The sequence below is a fragment of the Peromyscus leucopus genome, chromosome 8b, assembly GCF_004664715.2.
Source record: "Peromyscus leucopus breed LL Stock chromosome 8b, UCI_PerLeu_2.1, whole genome shotgun sequence".
In the NCBI taxonomy this organism is placed as follows: Eukaryota; Metazoa; Chordata; class Mammalia; order Rodentia; family Cricetidae; genus Peromyscus; species Peromyscus leucopus.
Genome location: NC_051086.1, coordinates 8,832,628 through 8,849,354, shown reverse-complemented (window position 1 = coordinate 8,849,354; position 16,727 = coordinate 8,832,628). Strand labels below are relative to the sequence as shown.

General features: G+C 51.1%; 1 protein-coding gene across 4 annotated transcripts in view; it reads left to right on the top strand.

Annotated features, from left to right (window-relative positions):
- The window catches only part of Ift140 (intraflagellar transport 140), an 88,139-nt gene extending 71,460 nt beyond the window's left edge, over positions 1-16,679 (top strand). For all 4 annotated transcript variants that reach the window (XM_028854686.2, XM_028854688.2, XM_028854685.2 and 1 more), the window contains 12 exons: positions 5,331-5,508; positions 6,373-6,563; positions 7,013-7,108; positions 7,315-7,447; positions 8,249-8,392; positions 9,789-9,917; positions 10,045-10,227; positions 11,068-11,274; positions 11,558-11,770; positions 11,854-12,020; positions 12,776-12,917; positions 15,912-16,679. In XM_028854686.2, the coding sequence (XP_028710519.1) occupies positions 5,331-5,508; positions 6,373-6,563; positions 7,013-7,108; positions 7,315-7,447; positions 8,249-8,392; positions 9,789-9,917; positions 10,045-10,227; positions 11,068-11,274; positions 11,558-11,770; positions 11,854-12,020; positions 12,776-12,917; positions 15,912-16,118 (1,990 nt within the window). In that variant the 3' untranslated portion in view covers positions 16,119-16,679. The remainder of the gene's footprint in view (positions 1-5,330; positions 5,509-6,372; positions 6,564-7,012; positions 7,109-7,314; positions 7,448-8,248; positions 8,393-9,788; positions 9,918-10,044; positions 10,228-11,067; positions 11,275-11,557; positions 11,771-11,853; positions 12,021-12,775; positions 12,918-15,911) is intronic.
- The last annotated feature ends 48 nt before the right edge of the window (positions 16,680-16,727 follow it).

Here is a 16,727-nt window from a genome sequence, read left to right as displayed (position 1 = left end):
CTGGGAGGGCAGAGCAGGGTAGGGAGGCACCTGAGACAGACCGTCATCTGCTGCCAAGGGAGCAGGTATGCTCAGACCTGATAGAGAAGGACCTCCCTTGAGGAACCTCTGGCTGGGGTTGTTCTTGTGGTCAAGGAAAGGCAGAATTCTGGGACGGGGGTTGGAGCACTGTGTAGGCTGGGATAGCTCATGCGATTTCTGACCAGCCAGCTTTGCTTACTGACATGGCAATTGTTCCCCTGAGGCTGGACAGGAACAAGACAGGTGACTATACTATCATTTGCTCTCCTCATAACCCTTCAGCTCTGGTGAATAAAAACAACCAGGTTTGAGACTCTGTGCCCCACATCCAGAGACCCTGATCCCTCCCATAACAGGGATCCACCCACCAGGGTTCTAGAGAGGCATGAGTGAACACAAGAATGTAGGTGCTGTCAGCTGCCAACCCCAGCCTCTAGCACATGCACCCAGGACAGTATTTGGACACAAGAACTTGGTGCTGACTAGTGCCCAGGTAGTAACGGTACAGGCTTTTCCTGTCTTCATGCACCGACACACTGACATGCTAGGCCACCCCCTACTTCCTAGTACTGCTGCCTTTAGTCACATGTTCGTGTAAGCAGGCTCCATGTACTCCATAAGTTTACATTCCATTCATCAGTCCTGAGAATGTCTTGTCAACTCGGAGGGGTTTACGATTTTCCCCCTGAAGTTTGAAACCAGTATCACTATGGCTTATTTATAGTTTCCATTCTCCATGCCCTGAGCCTGAAGGGAATTTGCTTTTCATTCTAGGTCTCTGGGTCCAGCCTCTGAGTGGGTTATGCTCTCTCTCTCTGTCTGTCTCTCTCTCTCTCTGTCTGTCTGTCTCCCTCCCTCCCTCCTCCCTCCCTCCCTCCCTCCCTCCCTCTCTCTCTCTCTCTCTCTCTCTCTCTCTCTCTCTCTCTCTCTCTCTTTGTTTAAGGCAGGGTTTTGCTGTGTAGCCCTAACTGTCCTGGAACTCCCTCTGTAGACCAGGCTGGTCTCAAACTCACAGAGGTTTGCTTGCCTCTGCCTCCCAAGTGCTGGGATTAAAGGCGTGCGCTGCTGCCGCCGCCGCCGCCGCCACGGTTGGCCCGACCTGTGATTTATGTTCTAAACAGGAGGAACTTGACAAGCAGTGTGGGATGCTATCTGCCCTCAACTCATGCTATGCCTCAGAAAACACTTGAGGACAACTACCATTGTTCCCGAAAGTGCCTCCCCCCAGAGGCAGAGTTAGGGTGCAAAATCTCCAACACATCTTCCCAAACATGGAGTAGAGCAAGTGTATTTGAAATGGAGATTTCCCCAGGTTTCCATTAAAAGAAAATCTATTTCCCTTTTTGTTTTTTGTTGTTGTTGTTTTGGTTTGGTTTGGTTTGGTTTGGTTTGGTTTGGTTTGGTTTGGTTTGGTTTGGTTTTTCAAGACAGGTTTTCTCTGTGTAGCTTTGGAGCCTGTCCTGGAACTCACTCTGTAGCCCAGGTTGGCCTTGAACTCACAGAGATCCGCCTGCTTCTGCCTCCCAAGTGCTAGGATTAAAGGTGTGCCGCCGCCGCTGCCGCCACCTGACTCTATTTCCCTCCTTAATTAAGCCAGTTATCTTTGGGTAGTTATTAAATGGCTAATTTCTAGTGAAAACCGAACATGGAGTTTCAAACCCAGGAAGCTGTTTTAAGAGTCCTCTAACTCCCAAGCTGACGTGAGCCTTATGCCTCAGCCTTCAATAGCTGGTACTGAAAGATACCCCAGAGAGGCCTTGGACTACCCATTTCTCCTCTCCTGAGCTAGGTGGGAGCTTCTGCCGTCTAGACCACCAGGTGTCTGTGCACTCAGCATCTGCCTGTCTGTGTGGGAGGGTCGGCAGGGAGAGGTGGAGTCAGGAGGGTCCTGTCTTGAGATTGATGCTGTCCTCAGAGGATTTTAGGCTCCTGTGTGGCTGGTAGGAAATCTCTGACCCAGAGGACCCCAAACCAAGCTGGAAGATTGTTACTGTAGCTGCATACTCATCTACTCCCCACTCTCCACACTGCCGCCACAACACACACACACACACACATACACACACACACACAATCAGGGAACATCACAAGTGTAGATCAGCCCACTGGTCCCCTAGTTGCTCACTCAGGACAGATCCAGCTGAGCACAGGTCCTCCCAGAAATCAGGCCTGTGGCAGAGCCCCCTCTGTGACCACATCTGCTTCTCGTCTAAGTGCCTGTAAGCTGATGAAGTGCAGATGTGATCCTTTTCCACAGAGTAACTCAGACAACAGGAAATTCTCAAGCCTTGGACAGGGCCTCAAGGGTGTTTACTTCTTGGAATTGATGCCAGATGCACAAACCCCAGAACTCTGCACTGGAGTTGGAGCTGTCCCATCCTTGGAGAGAGAAGTTGTCAGGGAGTTGTGTGCAGAGAATGTCAGGAATCTTGTGGGAGTTGAGATGGTCCTGGTCTAGAGTCAGCCACAGGAAGTACAGTGTGCATTTGTGGAAAAGGCTGGCAGCCGTTTCTTGGACCTAGGCTCTTGCAGGATCTGAGGCCTGGCCCTCCCCATGTGGTGCACAGCAGCTTCAGCCCAGCAAGAGAGGGCCTTTGCTGACTTTTAAGGGACCCTCTCCCCAATTCTCCCTGCCTGGCTGGGGTCTGTGCCTCTAGCACAAGCTCTTCAGACCCCCTGCTTGATTCAGTCTCAGGCAGAGGCCCATGTGGAAATAGGCAGACATTTCAGTGATGTGAAAAGGTCTTTGTCACGTACAGGGCCAGAGAAGCACAGCAACACCAAGACAAGTCTCCAGCCTGCCTCCCACTCAGCAAGAGGGCCAGACCCTCCTGGTGTGAACAGAGAAAACCCAGGGCACACGCCAGCCAGCTTTGTCTACAGGCCAGTGACTGCACTTATTTAGTTATGTATTTCCCAACATTGGATATGGATACAGCTGTTGCTTTCTAGACGGTGCAGAAGAGGGGCTACCCAGGGACACAGAGGCAGCCAAAAGGCCATATCCTCCCCTCCATCTAGCCCTCACAGCCAGGCCTTAGGAGGCAGTGAAAATAAGCTGTTCTTTTGGTTTCATTTTCTTGAGACAGACTCTCACCATGTAACCCTGACTATCCTGAAACTCACTGTGTGACCAGGCTGGCCTCAAACTCACAGAGATTCTCCTGCCTCTCTGCCTCCTGCGTACTGGGATTAAAGGTGTGTGCCACTGTATCCAGTTTTGCAAACATTTTTTAAGCATCTAATCATGTAAACTAGTAGGAACAGGGTGATTTTTTAAAAGGCCTCCTATCTAGCTACCATCTTGCTATAGACACAGCAACATATGCTTCATACACTCAGCTAGCCCAGCAAGCCCGGGAGGGCACTGGCAGACCCTGTCCCTTCTGAGAGTTCTGTGTAGCTCACTGGAGTTGTGCTGAGAGAACCAAGCATTTCCTTTGGGATTCCAGACTTGCCACTAGATGGCATTTCTAGAAACAGCATTGGCTTAAAGAAACCTTCTCCAAAGAGTTGGCAGGCATCCCACAGGATCCAACATGAGGCCCAGAGCTCCCTGTGAGAGGCCACGCAAAAGGATAATAAGGAGTTGAAAAAGTGGGACTTACTGCTTGAGGCAACAGATAACCAGCCTCTGCTGTGTATCCAGGCATAGCAGTTCCTGTCCGGATGCTGCCCTGGCCAGGACCGTGTGGCATGAGCAGGTTTTCCACATACGCTGCCTCAGGGCTGCCATGAGTCATTTGATTTCCAAAGCCCAAAGCAAGAGAGCAGTGAGTTCACCTGCTGGAAAAATAGCTCAGCAAGGTGCTGCCCTATGACTGGCACTTCTTAGAGGTCCTCACCTAGCCCATATGTCACCTTCTCCAGAAAAGCTCTTGTGTGTTTTGAACATTGCAGCCCAGAGTGTGAGAAGGCCCAGGAGAGGCTGTGAAGGGATGGAGTTGAGGAGCCTGTAGCAGGGGAGGTGGAAGCCCTCCACAGCTGGCTGGGATTGAAGCATACATGCTTACCTCTCTCCTAACACAGCACCTTGACCCCATGTTACTACGTAGACCTCTGGTCAGGCTTCACCCCCTATAAGCAGTAGTCACCACAAGTGTCACTGCTAAAATGTAGACATGCTTGTCCTCCTCTTTCTTGATACATACATCTGTGGAATCCGAGTTCTAGCAGGCCCCAGACAGGTCAGAATAACGGATGGACAGAATATGCTGGCTTGAAGGAAAGAATACCTGGATATGTACATTTTCAACCATAGACACAGCGGTGGTCACCCCACCCCAGCCAGCGCCTGGGCTGACTTATTTGGTGTTTTCCTTCCACTTCCATTCAAATCGGGGAGTCTAAGATGTGGGTCATCCATGGGTCATCTCACTGCCCGCAGTAGGACTTGGCCCAACAGATTGAGATTCCTCTTACCCATCTTTCTTCCTGGACAAATCCTTAGGAAAAGGTTCAGGACAATTGTGTTTCAGGTCCCACCCCCCAGAACAGCATCCAGCCTGGTGTGGGCAGCTGCCTTCCAAGTTCCTTAGTTCTGCCGAGTCTGTGAGGCTAGGAAAGGACAGACCTGCCCCACTTCCTGAAAGAAGGCTGCCACTCTGGCCAGGCTGTATCTGGGGGAGCCTGGAATGTGATGAGAGGGCCTGAGGTAAATGCGTCTGTAGGGATGCTCCTGTCAGCACGCCCCAGGCCTGTGGCTGCTCTGCATAGTGTTGGGGGTGGGGCAGGGAGGGAGGTTAACTGCATGTGTATGTGCATTCCTGTGTGTGTAACACTGCTGTGGTCTTAGAACAGGAAGAACCTATTTCCAGTTAGCCTAAGCAGAGGCAGGGGATGTGTGGAGGATAAACTGGTTCCCTTTTCCACCTCTGCATTCGATGTTGTCCCAAGCTCTGTGTTTACAAAAGGCTTCTGTGCCTGAGGCAGGGACTCTCTGAGAAGGTCCAGGTTCACAGTGGACTACCTCAAAATGAGGGACAAAGAAGGGTCCACGGTCCAGCCACACATCAGGGTCTGGCCCTGCTCCAGGCCCCTAGATTGAGCTGGAGTTGTAGACTTCCTTCACCCCACCTTTCCAAACACTGACTTCTGTCTGGGAGAGGTGATGTAAGGCTGTCGTGGCCTCTTCTTCCTGTAGGGTCCCAACCCTGGAAGTAGTCTAGGAAACAGGAGTCCATTGCTCAATTGTAGGATCCATCCCCCCACTTGGTGGTTATATGCACCATCAGATGCTGAGAAGGGGCTGGTGGGCACCCTAAGCTCTGGGTTACAAGCTGACAAGGCCGCCTATCTTCTGTCTGCAGTGAGACTGTCTGGGAGAACCTGGCACGCATGTGTGTGGAGACTCAGAGGCTGGATGTTGCCAAGGTGTGCCTAGGGAACATGGGCCATGCCCGTGGGGCCCGAGCACTTCGGGAAGCTGAGCGGGAGCCAGAACTGGAAGCCAGAGTGGCCATGCTGGCCATCCAGCTGGGCATGCTGGTGAGTGGTCCCAGTCTCAGACAGACAGACATCTCTTGGGGGCAGAGAGGAAGGTGGTTATTCCTGCCACATTGCCAAGCTGAGCCTGCAGTATAAAGGGCAGAGGCTGCTTAGCATAGACCCTCCTCAGCTGAAGACTAGTAATACAGGGCTTAGGAGACAGAGGGAGGCTGGCAGGTGGACCGGCAGAATCTGGCTACTGGTCTCTTGGGGCCTGGAGCCTGCAGAAAGGAGACAGAAGGTGTTCCTGGCAGATGTCCATCTACAAACAAGAGTCCCTCAAAATATCCTAAACTATCAGGTTGGTTTCCTAAGGCCTCTGGTCTCTACTGGGGCTATCTCCTCCCTCCTTCAGCCCAAAGATACTGACACATTCCCCACAGTCCGGTGCTGCTGCCTTGACTTAGTGTACATACAACGGACAGGCCTCTGAGCAGGGAACTGTGGGGTGCAGGCATTCCACCCACACACATACTGCATGGCAGGAGCCCCCAGAGAACTTCCATGTTTGTAGGGGAACACAGGAGTTCTGCAGGACTCCCCCCCCCCCCCCCGCCCTGCATAGGACAGCTGGGCTGTAGCAAGGTTAAACATTCCCTCGGCAATGTACAGGTCTAACTGGTGACTGGAAAGTCACTTGGACACACGTTGCCTTTCTTGACTGTGCCAGCCCTGTGCATGGTGTCCATGTGCCTCCCAAGTGTGTGTCCTCAAGGCATGCTGTGCATCTTTGTCATGAGCTTGTGGGGGCAGCTATTGTCCTAGTCTGTGAAATACAGCAAAGTGACATTGTGACAGCCCCTTGTGATGGCCTTTCTAAAACATGAGCGCTGTGACTGAGGAGGCATCTCCCTTAACCCCCAGGAGGAGGCTGAACAACTCTACAAGAAGTGCAAGCGCTATGACCTCCTGAACAAGCTCTACCAGGCCTCAGATCAGTGGCAGAAAGCTGTGGAGGTGGCTGAGCTCCACGACCGCGTCCACCTGCGCACCACCTACTACAACTATGCTAAGCACCTGGAGGCCAGTGCTGACTGTGGCCTGGCCCTCAATTAGTGAGTGGGACTCGGGCAGGGATGGGCTCTGACTGTTCTAAAAGGAAGAGTCTCACTCTTCTGTCCCAGGACGGCCCATGTGATCCTCCACAGGAGCTCTCCAGGAGCCTGGGTTCTGTGGTGCTGGGACAGGGTGTTTGACCTTCTGTTGTGTCAGGCAGTGTGGTACATACCAGACTTGGGGACCCCTGGGGAAAAATGTGCCATGGGGACAGAGCCACAGGGAAACCCATTCCAAAGCTGGGGTGAGCTGTGCTTAGAGTCCTGTCCATGATCTGAACTTCTCATGATAAGCTCTAAGGTATGGCTAACACTCTGGTCCATATAGCACAAAACAGTGCACAGACCCCAGTGCCGCAGGCCAGGCGTACTGCTCTCAGGCTGCTCCCTGAACTCTGTGGTGTAGCCCCTGATCCTGAAGCAGAATGGAATGGCTCCTTCTTCCACAGCTATGAGAAGTCAGACACCCACCGTTTTGAGGTTCCGAGGATGCTCTCAGAAGACCTGCAGTCACTGGAGCTCTACATCAATAGGATGAAGGACAAGTAAGTGTCCCAGTGGGAGTGTGGGTTTGCCATGGAGTCTGGCATGGTGTTGTTCCATGTCAGAGCGGGGAGTGTTCCACGTGCAGGCCCTGGAACAGACTCCAGATCTGCCCCTTCCCGTCTCATGCGTCACCTGTGGGCAGTGATGGTGCAGGGTGTCAGTTCCAGTGCGGGCGAGACCCTAAGCTCCAAGGGTTATCACACAGGACCCTGTGGAGGTGGTGGGCCCAGTACCTTGAGAGCCAGGCAGAGATGGACACTGCATTGCGCTACTACGAGCTGGCACAGGACTACTTCTCCCTGGTCCGTATTCATTGCTTCCAGGGCAACATCCAGAAGGTGAGAGTGGTGGGGGGGGGGGTAGAGAGAGAGCACTTACCCGGTATGCACGGGCCTCAGTTGGTCCCACTGTGCGTGTGTGTGTGTGTGTGTGTGTGTGTGTGTGTGTGTGTGTGTGTGTGTGCGATTTTAACTTTAAGAAAGAAAGGAGGGTTGGGGGTGGAGAGATGACTCAGCAGTTAAGAGTGCTGCTGCTTTTCCAGAGTTGAGTTCCCAGCATCCCTGAGGGCAGCTCACAACCACCTGTTGACTCTAGCTCCAGGGATATGCTGCCTTCTTCTGGCCTCCATGGGCACTGCATTTATATACACATACACATAACAATTAAATGTTTTTAAAAATAGATGGGACTGGAGAGATGGCTCAGCAGTTAAGAGCACTGGCTGCTCTTCCAGAGGACCTGGGTTCAATTCCTAGTACTCACATGGCAGCTCACAACTGTCTGTAACTCCATGATCTGACACTGGCACACAGACATATGTGCAGGCAAAACACCAATGCACATAAAATAAATAAGTCCTTAAGAATAAAAAATGGTGCCGGGCGGTGGTGGCGCACGCCTTTAATCCCAGCACTCGGGAGGCAGAGCCAGGCGGATCTTTGTGAGTTCGAGGCCAGCCTGGGCTACCAAGTGAGTTCCAGGAAAGGCGCAAAGCTACACAGAGAAACCCTGTCTCGAAAAACCAAAAAAAAAAAAAAGAAGAAGAAAAAATGGCATGGTGCATGCTGTGGGAGTGGACCTGTCTGAGTGGAGCGAAGCTGCTGGATGGAGGTAAGACCTGGCTGCTCTGGGTCTTGCAGGCTGCCGATATAGCCAACGAGACTGGAGACTGGGCTGCGTCTTACCACCTTGCCCGGCAGTACGAGAGCCAGGACGAGGTAAAGCAGGCAGTGCACTTCTACACACGGGCACAGGCTTTCAACAACGCCATCCGCCTGTGCAAGGTATGTGGTTCCACGTGGGCACGAGGCGAGGGGTGGGCACGAGGCGGGGCTTACTCTGTTGTGCCACATCCTGCACTGCTCGATCCTGGAAACCTGACTGGGGTCACAGCGGAGTGAAGAAGTGACAGACACATGTCTAGAAAAGCTGGCATTGGGTGAGCTGGGCTTAATCTTAGGGAGAGCACCTACTAGCAGACCAGAACCTCCTCGGTGTGTTCAGTATGTGCAGCAGAAGGAGGAGGGCTTAGTGGGTCTTGGGAAGAGGTCTCTGTAGGGGAGTTTACAGTCTCGGGCTGTAAACATCTGGGAAGAGGGAACTGTAACACTTTCTGTACACACGTCAGCATCATCACACAGACCTGAGAAAGGCTTCGCCAGTTCCCCTGAGCCTGACCCAGGGAAGGTTTTTCCAGGGCTTCTCTGTGTAGTTTTGATGCCTGTCCTGGATCTCACTCTGTAGCCCAGGCTGGCCTCAAACTCACAGAGATCCACCTGGCTCTGCCTCCCGAGTGCTGGGATTAAAGGTGTGCACCACCACCGCCCAGGCAGTTTTGCCATTTCTATGGGTTGGAGGCATTGGGTTCCTTAACATGGCCAAGGCCAGTGTCAACAACACACATTCACACAGGGCTTCCTCCTCTCCCCACACTGTTGCTGTTTTCAAAGTTTGATTGAGAGTACTTCAACCTGGCAGTGGTGGCTCACACCTTTTTTTTTTTTTTTTTTAATGCGGAGCTGAGGACCGAACCCAGGGCCTTGTGCTTGCTAGGCAAGTACTCTACCACTGAGCTAAATCCCTATCCCGGTGGCTCACACCTTTGATCTCAGCACTTGGGAGGCTGAGGCAGGTGTATCTCTGTGAATTTGAGGCCAGCCTGGTCTACAAAGCAAATTCTAGAATAGCCAGAGCTGTTACACAGAGAAACCCTGGTTGAGAGGGGGGAAAAAAGGTGTTTCAAACACAGAGGTTCAGAGGCCTGGATTGTGAACACTGTCACCCACTGCTGGTTTCCATATTCACTGCTGGCTCTTCTGGCCCTCCTCCCTTCTGGGCTTCCTCTGACATGGTGGCTCTGTCCAGTGCTCCTGAGCCAGTAGTAGGCTGACACAAAGAGACACCTCATCAGGAGCTGTGGACATTTTTATGAATACCCCCTTGAGGTCTTGTTTCTGGAGTTCTCCCACCTCGGGTGTTCACTTGCAGTGCCCTGTAAAACAGAGCAGAAGGATCTGAAGGTCCTGGTACACAGACTGACCTAGTAAAGCCTGGTGTGCCTTAAATCTGAACTGGCACAGATCTGTTGGTGATACCAGACAGCCACATTCACAAATTTAAGTGGGTTTGGGTAGGCCGGACAGAACTGCCTGCACAGACAGCCACACTTCCTCCCCGCAGGAGAATGGCTTAGATGACCAGCTCATGAACTTGGCCCTGTTGAGCTCCCCAGAGGACATGATCGAGGCAGCCCGGTATTACGAGGAGAAGGGCGAGCAGATGGACAGGGCTGTCATGCTGTATCACAAGGTGAGCAGTTGGCCTCCACTGGGTCCCTGCAGAGACTAGAGACACCTACCTGCATGAAGCTCCAGAAAAACTGGCTGGGTTCATTCTTGGGACCTCAAGCACAACTAAGTTTCACCACTGCCCATAGGCTGGACACTTCTCCAAGGCCCTGGAGTTGGCCTTCACCACCCAGCAGTTTGCAGCTCTACAGCTCATAGCAGAGGACCTGGATGAGAAGTCAGATCCTGCTCTGCTGGCCCGCTGCTCAGATTTCTGCATTGAACACGGGCAGTTTGAAAAGGCTGTGGAACTTCTGCTGGCTGCCAAGAAGGTACAGACAGGGATGGCACAAGCCACGGGGTGGGCGACACTTCGGCTATTTCTGTTTGTTACAAAGTCTTAAGAAGGCTGCGGCTGCAACTTGGCTGGGAGTCCAGGAGGGGGAGGTCTCAAAAGTTCACCCAGCGTAGTACACCAAGACTGCTGCTGTGAGGGCAGCCTCAGCACCCAGGCCACATCTTCAGCTCTGACCAGGCAGTTGGTTCTTTTGTGTGTGTGTGTGTGTGTGTGTGTGTGTGTGTGTGTGTGTGTGTGTGTGTGTACACATGCAAGCAATGAAATCACACAACATAAATTTCCTGTATTTCGGGAGCTTGTTTTTCTAGTGTCTCAAGCTGGCCTCAAAATCCTAGGCTCAAGTGACCCGGCTGCCTGAGCCTCTGAAGTAGCCAGAACCATAAGCACATGACACCATGCCCAACACAGGCTGGAGGGTTGTTGTTTTGTTTTGAAGATGGTGTCTATTTCTATAACCTAGAGATATGGCCGTGAACTTACCATGAAGCTCACATTCCTGCCTCACCTCCCAAGTACTAGGATTACAGGTGTGCACTACCACATCTGACTTTGAAGTCTTTTGTAATGAAAACATACATTGTTGGAGTTTTTCCCACTGCAAATGTTAGTCTTCTGAGTTACTAAAAGCATGAGGGAAAATAACATGTCTGAGTCTGTCCCTTAGCTTGGTCCTTTTCATGTCCGACTCAGCCACAGGCAGTGGCCAGCATGGAGCCAGGGGCCCAGCTTCCTCTGAAGGGGTGGCAGATGGGAAGGAAATCCAGGCTCTCAGCAGCCCAGCCGCAGCCCTGCTCTCTCTGGCACTCTCTTGCAGTATCACGAGGCTCTGCAGCTGTGCCTAGAACAGAACATGACCATCACCGAGGAGATGGCAGAGAAGATGACTGTGGCCAAGGACTCCAAGGATCTGTCGGAGGAGTCACGGCGTGAGCTGCTGGAACAGATTGCCAACTGCTGTATGCGCCAGGGCAACTATCACCTGGCCACCAAGAAGTACACGCAGGCTGGGAACAAGCTGAAAGTGAGTCTGTCTGGCCCACTGTGTCTCCACTGGGCCATTTAGTGGGCATTTGGGCACATGCCCTGCTGCTCCGTGTACCGCTGAGTAGCCTGAGCAGGGGGCAGCTTCCTAGCTAGGATGTTGAAGGCATGGGGAGTGTGATCCATAACGGCCCTTGTAATGATGCTTCTGGTGGAGCTAGACACACGGTATTGGGTCCCATTAGCAAACTGGAACTGCACTGTCCTGGAGTTTTTCAAGACCTAAACCTGCTCAACTGAGCCCTGGCCCTTTCTCTGCCTAGGCCATGAGAGCACTGCTAAAATCTGGAGACACAGAGAAAATTGTCTTCTTTGCGGGCGTCTCAAGACAGAAGGAAATCTATATCATGGCAGCCAATTACCTCCAGTCCTTGGACTGGCGGAAGGAGCCAGAGATCATGAAGAATATCATCAGCTTCTATACCAAAGGGCGGGCCTTAGACCTCCTGGCTGGCTTCTATGATGCCTGTGCCCAGGTACAGACCTTCTTTAAGGTTCCAGCAGGATTTTAGGGGTCCCCACTGAGCCCCTTAGGTCCTCAAGGGTCTCTTTGGTACAGGTGGAGATTGATGAATACCAGAACTATGACAAGGCTCACGGGGCACTGACTGAAGCCTATAAGTGCCTGTCCAAAGCCAAGGCCAAAAGCCCCCTGGACCAGGAGACCAAGCTAGCCCAGCTACAAAGCAAGATGACCCTAGTGAAGAGGTTCATCCAGGCCCGAAGGTATGTCCTCTAGGGGACTGGGTCAGGAGGGTAATGGAAAGCTGGCCTCGGGGAGCTTCTCGTGTCCTCCAGGCCCTCTACATGTACCCTGAGATTCTCCACTCCCCTTCAGAAGAGTCAGGCTGACTTTCAGAGCCCAGCCCAAGTTTGTGTTTCCAGCAGATATTCTTCAGGTAACATCAGCTAGACAGGATTCATGGATAGGACTCACTGTTGCCTGCTATACCCAAGCTTCTCTCTGGGAACGCCCTCGAAATCTCAACGTCATCTTGGGAAGATTACTCCCCAGAAATGAAGAAAAAAGACAGGCAGGAGGAGTGAGCTCAAGTCAGGAGATATGTCTAAGGGGAGCCTAGACCCGGTCAGGCGCCATCTCCATGCCCAAAGCAACTTACAAAAGCACTTGATTGGAGGCTTGCTTGTAGTTCCAGAGAGGTAGTCCATGCACGCCTCTGACAGGAAGGTTCTTCCTAGTTTTAACACCTTTCTCCACGTGCCCCGTCTAAACACCTTCTAGACACCTAGGTGTCAAAGCGCAGGACCCGCCACTGAAGGTGACAAGTGTATGTTAAGTAAATGGATTTATGAATGAACAAATTAAGGACTTAACATAATTCATGGAAGTCACCTTCACACACACAAATGCCATCTGGCCGTTGCATAAAGCTGTTCCTACCGGACAGGTACCTATACCAGCTTCTGGCAAGCAATGAGTGTTGTGGGTCGGGCTCAAGCCTTGTCTGTCACCTTGTTAGGACATACACAGAGGACCCCAAAGAGTCCATCAGACAGTGTGAGCTGCTCCTAGAAGAGCCAGACCTGGACAGCACCATCCGTATCGGGGACGTCTATGGCTACCTGGTGGAACACCATGTACAGATGGAGGAATACCAAATGGTAAGGCCATCCAGCTTACCCCAAGTCCTAATGCTCTAGAGCACAGACCTGGTTGTTGGCAGAGATTATTACTATTTCCCTTGAGGTGACAAGCTCACTGTTCTAGTGTGCTTTCTATAGCTTTGATAAACACCAAACGCAACTTAGGGCATAAAGGGTTTATTTCACCTTACAGCTCCTAGGTGACAGTCCGTCATGAGGGAAGTGAGGGCAGGAACCTGAGACAGAACCCAAGCAGATGCCACAAAGGAACACTGTTTCCCAAAGCCTGCTTTCTTAGACCACGCAGGACCACCTCCCAGGGATGGCACTACCACTCAGTGGACTGGGCCTCCTACCTCAGTCATTGTTAACCAAGAGAATCCAGGCTGGCAGGACAGATAGTCGAGTGGGTTAGAGCACTTGTTATTCTTGTAGTGAACTCAGTTCAATTCCCATGACCCATATGATGGCTCATCACCATCCATATGTAACTCCAGTTCCAAGGGGTCCAACACCATCTGCCTTCCCCAGGTACTGGGCACACACATGATACACACATACAGAAAATGCCCCACAAACTCACCTACAGACTAAGGTAATGGAGGCATTCTCCCAATTGAGGCTCTCTTCCAAGATGACCCTAGCTTGTGTCAAGCTGACAAAAAAATGAACCAGCACATTCACTTTGTTCATCGTTGAGAAAATGTCTACAACAGACCCATGTCTTTTTAAGATGGGCCTCGTGTAGTACAGGCTGGCCTTGAACTGTGTAACTGGTCCTAAGCCTACCTCTCCTCACCTAGTGCTGAACTCCCAGTGTGGGCCACCATACTGTTTATGCAGCACTGGAAACTGAACCCAGTGCTGCGCTCATGCAGGCGCCCGGTTCCTGCTCTACCAGCCGAGCTCCACCCCAGCCAAGCTTCCTTTTTACTACCACTGCTAATGTCCTGTGTGAGTGACTGCTCTTGCCACATTTGTATGACTGCTTTTCGTTGATAGTCATCCCCGTGTCTGTACAGTGTCCTGACTCAGTCATCTATCTCACTGTGGCCGTGACGTTTCATAGTGGCTGATGCTGAGCATCTCATCTACTTGTCATCCACTTGTCTTTTGTAATGTTCCAGACATTTCCATCATTCTACTTGATGAGTAGTTTTTTTCTTATTCATCTTCTATATCAGACATACTTGTTTCTATTCCTTTCCTTTTCTTTCCTTCCAGAATTCCAGCTGCTTCCATCTATTGTCCCTCAGCTCATGGTGGCCAAAATGTGCTTCATTTTATAGCTATTGTTGCTGCTCAGTTTTTCCATCTCTTAAGGAGTACTCTGATGTTGAGCCCACCTAAATTTCTCACCTCACACTTGGTCATTTTACCTCTAAGTCTGACTTGGGCATCTTCCACACTGGCCCAGCTCTGTCAAGATGCAAGTTCCTTCTAGACCCAAGTTCTTCTCAACCTCATCTGCTCTTTACCTTCCAGGGCTCCTTCTTCCTCTAATTCTGCTGCTGCTGCTGGACTTAGCTTTCTCTTTAGCATCTGCAATCCTTGGCTATGTCCTAAGCTTGTCCTTTGAACTTGTGTCCCATGTATCCACCACAGCACCTGACACAGACAGGCAATTCTAAATACCTAGGGCAGCATTTTCCCATCCCTTTGGGCTCATGTTCATTTGGCTCCTGGCCTGAGGTTTATGATTTGATGTCAGAGCCAGCCAAAAATCACATAGAGCCTTATATTTCTTATTTATGACCTTTATAGATGTAGTATCTGTCCAATAAAATCACTCTAGGTTTTGGCGTACTTAAGAACACTTAGATGGAGACAGTTATGGCCACCAAGTCTACAGTCCTAGCACTCAGAGGCAGAGGACAGAGATTACCACAGATTCTAAAGCAGCCTGGTGTACTTAAGAGAGTTCCAGGGCAGCCAGGGCCACACAGTTAAACCCTGTCTTAAAACTTAGAAGCAGCTAGAAATAATATCTAATCACAACTTTTCATTTAAAAATGCTTAAAGCTTGGCTGTGGGTCTGGGATGAGATGGTCTCTTTATCTCTGACAAACAACTGAGGGAGTGGAGCCTTTTTCTCCTCCAGCTGTGGACTCCACAGAGCACGAGAAAACCGTGATGTCCACCCTTGGGGTCCTCCTCTCTAAACCCTTCCTTTAGCCCCGTCTGACACTACAAGCTCCTGATTTGGCTCTAAGGCTGTTGTCTTACTTCTGCTGGCTGTAAGAATAAATTTCATTTAATCTGAATTTAAAAAAAAAAAATGTTTAAAGCTGCTAGTAATTTTGTTCATTGAATTCACATGCACACCTATGGGTAAGCCTTCCTTACCTCCTTTTTGTATGAGATGCTCCCTGCAGATGAACATGTGTTTGCAGGTATAGGGAGGCAGAAGTATGCTGCTCCACAGGAAGTGGGGTGTGTCCTGCCCAGCCCCCTACTTTCTAAGCCTGCCCTGTGCAAACTTAATTAATAACTAGGTTAAACCAGATACCTGATCAGAAGAAACAGTAAGCCACTAGCAGACTGACCTCAGTTCAGCCAAGCGCATGCCCAGAATGGGTAAAAGAGATCCAGCCCTCCTTTGCTAAGTGTCCCGGGACATCCATGGCAAGCAGACTCTAGAGAAAGCAGCTCTAGAACTCACCAAATTCTTGTGTTCTGGCTGCTGAAGGACCCTCAAGATTTGCTGTTCATGTTAATCACAGTTCAGGGTTAGCCACTGAGAACCTGAAACATCTGATGGCTTCCTATATGACAGTCCCCTTACAAATACTAGAGAGACCCAGGCCAGTGGCTCTCAGTGTCCCTCGTAGGAAGGCCTTGCTCTTACCTGGAGCAAGGATGCTTTCCTTGGCCGAGGGTGAGCAGCTGAGACCTGATGTTTAAGAAACCTTATTACCATGATATGGCAGCCTTGTTTTCATGTGAACTAAAGAAGTAACTGGTGGTCACATCTGTTAGACCTTCAGGTCACCACTGTTCCTTCTGTTCTAGGCCTATAAGTATCTTGAGGAGATGAGGAAAAGACTTCCTTCAGCCAACATATCTTACTATGTGGACCAGAGCACTGTGGACACTGTGCACCAGGGCCTGGGCCTCCCACCATCTCGCATCATGCCTGAGCGTGTCCGCCACAACAGCATGGAGGACCACAAGGATGTGTATGAAGAGGTGCTGGAAGAGGTGGAAAACGAACCCTGAAAGCCCTGGGTTCCAGCTGCTGGAATGTGGCTTCTGGAATTTTCTCATCAAGTCATCGGAAAGGCAGCTTTTTGTTTTTTTGTTTGTTTATTATTATTTTGAAATTCTGCATTGTCGTGTGTAAGCAGGGCAGGGGACATGGAGTCCAGCACTGCGGCCCAGGAGGAGGTGCAGTTCTGGTTTGCCTCGGTTCAGTACTTAGAAGGAGGATTGCATTTGTGTGGGGTCATTCCTTCACCATTCCCACCTCCAGGCACTTGGCGGCTCAGTGGGTTTGGTTTACTTCCTTTTAGAGGGAGTTAGCTTCATTTTTCTCATGTCCTCCCAGCAATAGAGTCAGAAACTTCTAGGGGCTACTTGTTACTGTTAACCGTGCCTGTAGTTGTCTACTTGATAGTCCCCAGCAGAGCCCAGTGCTCCTGGGACCACAGCAAGGACCACCTGGGGCAGGCTGAGCCCCGAACACTGTGCCCTTTGTCACCAGAGCAGGGATTGGGATACCAGGCACCATCCATGGCTGCCCACACTCCTGTGACTCCAAATAAAGCCCATTTTCTCAGAGTCTGTTCTCTCAAATGCCTGCACTCCTTGCTGCCCCTCATGAGGACC